The sequence below is a fragment of the Hippocampus comes genome, unplaced genomic scaffold, assembly GCF_001891065.2.
Source record: "Hippocampus comes isolate QL1 unplaced genomic scaffold, H_comes_QL1_v1.1 scaffold130, whole genome shotgun sequence".
NCBI classification, from domain to species: Eukaryota; Metazoa; Chordata; class Actinopteri; order Syngnathiformes; family Syngnathidae; genus Hippocampus; species Hippocampus comes.
In genome coordinates this window covers 2,707,669-2,715,140 of record NW_017842057.1, presented here as the reverse complement: position 1 = coordinate 2,715,140, position 7,472 = coordinate 2,707,669, and the positions used below count along the sequence as shown (strand labels likewise).

The window sequence follows — 7,472 nt, the reverse complement described above, 5'->3', positions numbered from 1 at the left end:
CGAGCCGGTCCTCGAGGCCAAGGACCGGCTCGAGGAACACATCACTGATTGATTGATAGATAGATAGATAGATAGATAGATAGATAGATAGATAGATAGATAGACAGACAGACAGACAGACAGACATAATTCGCCCTAGTGGAAATTTGTTTTAATAGCTTCATAAAGTGCATTCCTAACTGTGTGGAGAGAGAGCCATACCTATCACTGATCCACTATGTCCCATTGCACCACCCGTAGTACAAACGGTGGGAGGTGCGGAAATGAGAAGTGAAGTTGACCAGAAACATCATGGAGGGATTATTTCTGCACGTACCTCAACCAATATGAGGTTCATGCCTGTAGACCTTGCATCTCCCACCATCTTTAGGCAGTTGTACTTGTTGGCCCTTAGAAGAAATTCTTGGAATTGGGCTGACTGCGAGGTACTGGATAAACTGTTTGTTGTCCTGTCTAACACATAATAGACACAGACAAACAGAGAAATCAGCATTGAGAGAAAGCAGGTGGAATTTGGATTTAACTGACATAAAAATGTCAAAAGAAACTGTATTTTTCCAAATAAAAATTTAGCCTGGCAGCATTTGTTTCCAATTAATCATGGATGTCCAAGTACCAATACCACATATTGATATGGGACCAATACCAGCCTTATTTCAATGTGTCAAGACCCCTCGAGGCTGCAGACACCAGCCACTAATACTTAAAGTGTCCTCTGGTGGCCATACTATGAACATGAAGTGAATGCAATGTTGAGAGAACATTTATCTATGAATTATATTCTTACAGATGCTCTCATATATCCCATTAAGATGCCATTTTGATAATTGATGTCGAGAGCTCATTATTCATATTTTGCTGGGAAAATGAATACATTTATTTCCTAATTCAATTCCAGCATAGGTGACAAAGTATTTTAAAGTGAATTCCATCCTGATCCATCCTCTCATATGACCATTAATATACTATATTTATTCAATAAGCATTTCAGAGCTGCGAACCTATGGAAATTCCCTTGCATTGATAGACAAACAGACAGATAGCTACATAGCCAGACAGATAGATATTTGTTGACGAATGACGGTAAAATGATGGATGAAGCACAATACTGTATTGGATATTCACAAATTCATAGTTCACAGCCTGTTCATTGTAGATTAATGCTGCGGCTTTTTTGTATGTCTCGGGGTGTTACAGGTCCCTGCCAGTTTTTGAAGGCCTCGGTCAAAATTACTGAAAATTGTATTTTTTTTTATTTTTCCACTATAGGTGGTGCTGCAGAGCCATTTTGTTTTCTCGTTCTTTGGAATAGCGCAATTTTCACAATGGCCAATAAGTGTACAACGGTTGGTGAGTTTTTGTGCATGTTTCGGTACCCAAAAATGTGATTCCTTTTTGTGAAATAAATAATAACTATTATTAGCACCATCAATGACAACAACTGGCTAACTAGAGGACCCAATAAACCCAAAGCCTCCTAGCTTGTGTCCATCAATCATTGGCAATTTGCAATTTGAAGGAAAGTCTCAAACGCTTCACAACCTGCCCAACTCTACGAATAATTGTGTGATGACACGTAGCAGAATGATCTTGTCATTCATCTAAACCAAACTTGACTTCCATGATTTTGTTGAAATACTGGCCATTGTTGGCATTCTTCGCTGACTCTTCATTTATCCTAAGGCTTCTTCTCTGTGTGTTTGTTTGTTTGTTTGTTTGTTTGTTTGATTTTTTCCAAGATGGCACCCGAGTAGGCAGCCGTCGGCAAGTGTTCTTCAAGAGCTTTGCTTTTTTTTGTTGTTTTTTGTTGTTTTTGTCTTTTGTTTTGTCACATGGTGTTTGTTGTTTCATCGTGTGGACCTGATGTGGACTGTTAACAGTGTTTTTTCGCCCCGACATACATCAAAGGAGAAGAATCTGTGCTTGGTGGTTGGACCTTCTCGGCAGCACGCCTGCACATAATTTGATTGGGAAGAATGTCGGTCGGCGCCATTTGACTGTCGGTGCTGGACAGCCCCGGGGCGCTTGTGTTTTTTGCGCATGTAAGGGGCAGTATTTTTCACAGCCCCGTTTTGTTCAGTGGAGAGGTCGGCGCTGTTGGACAGTCTGCGTTGGTGCGGCTAGATGGATGGGCGCTGAAACTGAGGATGAGGAGAGAGGAGCGTCGGTGCGGAGCGCAGATGTGCATTTGGAACTGAGAGTCGCCGCTTGGAATTCAAATGGATTTACATGGGACAGGAGAAGTGAACCAATCTCTTTTTTTCGTCAATGGATGCTACAGCTTCTTGTTGACTTCGAAATTTAGCTTGTAGTACATTTTGTGCATGACATCTCTGATCCACTGGTGAAAGGACACTTTGATTCTCTCCTCTTTCATCTCAAACTGCTTTAAACAACAAAGCGTATGAGGGAAAAGTGATTAGGATTGCACGACTGTCCGTGTTTTCATGTTCATGTTCATGCCAACTTTATTGTCAAATGTGCGACATGTGCAACATACAGCACAGATGAAATTTCTTTCCTCAGGAGACAGAGGAGTTCACATAGAACAGTTCACATAAAATGACAAATAATACAACACAAGTTACAGACAGTCGTGCAATCTTCACCACTTTTCTGCATACACTTTGTTGTTTGAAGCAGTTTTATGTTATGTGTTGTGTTTATTATTTTACTTTAAGTTAACTGTTTTGTTAAGCGCTTTGTTACAGCTGCAGCTGTTGTGAAAGCGCTATATAAATCAGGATGTATTGTATTGTATTGTATTGTATTGTTTTGTTTTTGGCAACTTCCAGTGGCTGCTCTACAGCATCAATTTACTGGCATGCACGTTCCAGCCTTTCAGCGTCTTCTTGTGGACACACACATTTCTTGAAGTGTTTCCATGTTCACAAGATTTTTTTTTTTAGCAATAAAGTGGCTCCGTTTCCGTGTAGACATGGCCTGAATGTGATTGGTTCATTTTGAACACAACCACATCCCCAGTTACGAGTTCATGACTAAATGTGTGCTTACTTGTTCAAACACTCCATTATTTTTACTTCTCCTTTCGAAAATATAATACCGTATTTTCCGCACTAAAAGGCGCACCTAAAAGTCTTCTATTTTCTTAAAAGCTCACAGCGCGCCTTAAAATCTGTTGCGCGTTGTATGGTCATTACGGTAATATGTCGACCCCAAAATGGCTCCTTGCTGGAGACATGCAATAGAACACGGAAATAGAATAGCGGAAAGAGAGTTCAACGTTAACGGGTCAATGTTATAACTTGCTGTTAGTTCAGTGAACTGTGTCGCTGCTATACGTTTTTGTGCAGCTCCAAAAAAGTGGTGTTGGTTTTTTAAAACGCACACTTTATTTATGGTTTTCACAGTCTCAACAAATACAGGTACGTCTTTGTCCGTCTCTGTGCCTTCTCTTCTTCTGTTCGACTCGAGAGGCGTTCATGACCGGCTCCGAAAAACGTAAATTAACGATTCCTTCACTGAAACTACGAAAATTGAAAATAATGCATCAAAACAGAAAATCATGAGAGGAAATCACAAAATAAATTCTATAGCCCCGCTACAGAATTTATTTTGTGATTTCCTTGTTTGTGAATACACTACACAACAAAGGAATAAATAACAAACACTTCTGAGACAGTCCAGTCTCCTACACTTTCCTGACATCTGATCCTTCTGTTTGCATTACCTTGACTGTAGCTCCGTCTAGTGGATATTGTAGATTGCGATTTATAACCCGGTGCGTCCAATATATTAAAAAAATAAATAAATAAATAAACCATTTATTGAAGGTGCGCCTCATGATCCAGTGCACCTTTTCGTGCGGAAAATATGGTATTTTATTTTAATTGAGATGTCCAGGAAATGTTTCACATTATTGATGGATTTTTTTTTTTAAGTTATTCATAAAATAAGATAAGATATTCTTGATTTGTCGCACACTGGGGAAATTTACAATACACAGCAGCAAAATTGGGGGGTAGAAGAAGAAAAACAAAAGTGTTCGCATGCACAAAAATAAATGTTTCAGAGAGAGCTATACACAGTTCAATTAAGTGCAATCTATACGGTTTAAAGATATAGATAAGGTGGCTGCGCTATTTACAATTGTTACTGTTTTTTCACGTATTCATCTTGGTTTTCATTTTTATATCAGAAAATCCTGGCACTTGTACAAAAGCATGTCCACTTTTGATACCCACAGAATCTTAAAATGAAATTGAGAATAGCAGTGACAGAGAACTTGTCTAGGTTATACACCATTATCCTCACCTTGCTGACTGTTGGTGTACGAGTCCAGTTTCGGTGGGTTGGTCCACTCTTGAATTCTTAGGCCCAGTTCCAGAGACAAAACCTGGATTGTAGCAGTCTTTCCACACCCCGATGGTCCTGTTAGCAGCAATAGCCCACCCTGTGAGGAAGAGCAGTCGATGTGTGACAATGTCTACACGTACATTGGTACTTTGTGTACACACACACACACACGCACACACGCACGCACGCACGCGCACACAGTAGTGTCAAAAAGTGTTTGGCCCCTTCCTGATTTCTTGTTTTTTTGCATGTTTGTCAGACTTAATTGTTTAAGTCAAACAATTCAGTGGTTCTCAGTTAAACTGCTTGATCCTCACTAGGGTCGCGGGGGTGCCGGAGCCTATCCCAGCTGTCTTCGGGCAGTAGGCGGGGGACACCCTGAATCGGTTGCCAGCCAATTGCAGGGCACACAGAGACGAACAACCATCCACGCTCACATTCACACCTAGGGACAATTTAGAGTGTTCAATCAGCCTGCCATGCATGTCTTTGGAATGTGGGAGGAAACCGGAGCACCCGGAGAAAACCCACGCAGACCCGGGAAAAACATGCAAACTCCACACAGGGAGGCCGGAGCTGGAATTGAACCCGGTACCTCTGCACTGTGAAGTCGACGCGCTAACCACTGGACTACCGGGCCGCCATGTTTAAGATAATCAAACAAATTTAAATATTAGTCAAAGATAACAAGTACATAAACACAAAATGCAGTTTTTAAAATAAAGTCTTTATGATTAAAGGGAAAACAAAATCCATACCTGAGCCATTGCCCAGACTTGAATCCGATCAAACATTTCTGGCAAGATCTGAAAACGGCTGTGCGCCAACGGTCCCCATCAAACCTGATCAGAGGTGCTGCAAAGCTGAATGGGTGAAACTGGCCAAAGATACTGTCTGCGTGCCAAGCTTGTTGTATCATATCATATTAAAAAAAAAAAAAAAAAAAAAAAAAAAAACCTCGGGGCTGTAATTACAGCCAAAAGGTGCATCAACAAAGGCTGAGAAGAGCAATTGCTGTGAATACTTATTGTATTGACATGTGATATTTATTTTTCATTAATTTGAACAATTTAAAAAAATATATACTTTTTATGTCGTATTTATGGGAGATGCACTGTATATTCATATGCATACATTCATATAAGCTACATATACAGTACTATACAAATGTACATATAGAACAGTGCTTCTCAATTGTTTTCTGTTTCGCCCCCTCAACAAGAAGAAAACAATTCGCACCACCCCACTCTCTGCTGCCACGATAATCATTATTTGTCTATAACATGGTTAAACGTCCACTTCTGCAGTACTGTATATAGTGTCTTTGTTAAATTAAAGAAAGAAAAAAGAGAAATATAGTTCAACTCACAGCAAAGAATAAGTTAACATTGTTTTTTAGTCTGTAACAGGAAAGATTTTAAATGGATCAATTTGCCTGAAATTTAAAAAAAAATCCTTGTTAAAACATTTTTGACCAGCTTATTGCACCATTTGATCCATTTCACCATTCTGAAATTAAATAAATCAATAAATAATAATCAATTAAAATTCAAAGCAACATTAACCCAGGAACAGAATATAAAAAACACTTTAGTCCACAAAACAAAAATGAATAAAACAATTTGTGCTGATTTTTTTCACCTTTTTTTAATCAAAATGAGGAAGTAAGGATTTATGGCTACGATGAGCACGTTTTGCAATGGGCAACTTTTCCAGCGGCTTATCTGCGTGATTAAGATGTAATATCTTCAAGTGGTGCCTTGATTTATTTGGCTTCGTGCTGTCCGCTGCCAGCATTTTTAGACAGTTAACACACCGGTCTTTCCTCGTCTCCCACTGTAGTCACAGTGAAGCCAAGTGCTGCATATGGTTCGTCATATTTCATTGTCTTAGCTTTCGTGTGACTTAGTTTTGTCTCATTATCTGATATAGAGCAAGGGTCCTGTATGAAACAAGGCTCCTTCCTCACTCTATAACTTGAAAATGAGAACTTTAAACTATACCTGTGATCCGTCTGTATGGACTTTCAGCCAATTCTCCACTTCTTCTACCTTCTTCTTGTGAACAGCTAAATCAACCTACATAAAAAAAAAAAAAAAAACCAAACAAAAAAAAACATCGTAAACATTAAAAAGCTAACAGCTGCTTTCGTTGCAGATCATGTCTACTCCGTAAAATAATTCTCAGATTGACAAACTTTGGCTTTTCTTTTAATATTATTAATAATAATTATTATAGGGTGGCACGGTAGAAGGATGGTTGCAACGTCCGCTTCACTGTGCAAAGGTTGTGGTTTTGAATCCTGTCCTTGTTTTCCTGTGTGAAATGTGTATGTTCTCCTCGTGCCAGCGTGGGTTTTTTCCAGGTACTCCAGTTTCCGTACAGCTTGGATCGGCTCCTGCATGCCCACGACCCTCGTGAGGATAAGCGGTTCAGATAATGGATGGATGGGTATCAGCTATCTCATATGGTCAGCTGAATTACCTTCATTAGCATTCAACAATAAAAATAGTTCAATGGCTCTACTTCATGACTCTGGGTGTTTACTGAAGTTGGCCCAATTGGGCTAGTAAAAATTTTACAAACGCATGGCACATATAGGCAAACAATCATTCACACTTAGAATCACCCCTAGGGACAATATATAGTGTCCAATTAACCCAGTCCTTCTCAAATAGTGGGGCGCGCGCCCCCCCGGGAGGCTCCGTCAAGGCGGGCGCGTTTGACCTCGGGGGACATGCTTTTTTATTTTTTTTAACTGTCCGAAAATAACGTGCAGTTGCACCTCCATTACGTTAGGGGGCAGTGGCGCTCTCATTGGCAGAGTTTGCGCAGGGAGCATTCTCAGGGAGGAAATATGACGAGGCGTAGGTAGCGCTAGGCTTCAATGTGACTGTGGTGGCAAACGAGGAAAGATCGATGTGCTTACTGTGTCTAAAATTTTGGTAGCGGACAGCATGAAGCCAAATAAATTAAGGCGTCACTTAAAGACATTACACCCCAATCACGCTGATAAGCTGCTTGAGTTTTTTTTCAGCGAAGACGTGCCGAATATTGCCAACAATCATGCCGCTTTGTGACTGCTACTTCAGTAAACTAAAATACAGGTCCCGGCTACACATTGAGCCGGAGCCGCGAGGTGCTTGGTACTGGTT

The 7,472-nt window shown here is 40.2% G+C and overlaps 1 protein-coding gene across 6 annotated transcripts in view; it reads right to left on the bottom strand.

Moving 5' to 3' along the window:
• rad17 (RAD17 checkpoint clamp loader component) overlaps positions 1–7,472 on the bottom strand; it is a 103,931-nt gene that overhangs the window by 94,452 nt on the left and 2,007 nt on the right. For all 6 annotated transcript variants that reach the window (XM_019860873.1, XM_019860872.1, XM_019860875.1 and 3 more), the window contains exons 3-5: positions 6,321–6,395; positions 4,276–4,414; positions 317–453 (exon numbers count right to left, since the gene is read on the bottom strand). In XM_019860873.1, coding sequence (XP_019716432.1) covers positions 317–453; positions 4,276–4,414; positions 6,321–6,395 — 351 coding nt within the window. The remainder of the gene's footprint in view (positions 1–316; positions 454–4,275; positions 4,415–6,320; positions 6,396–7,472) is intronic.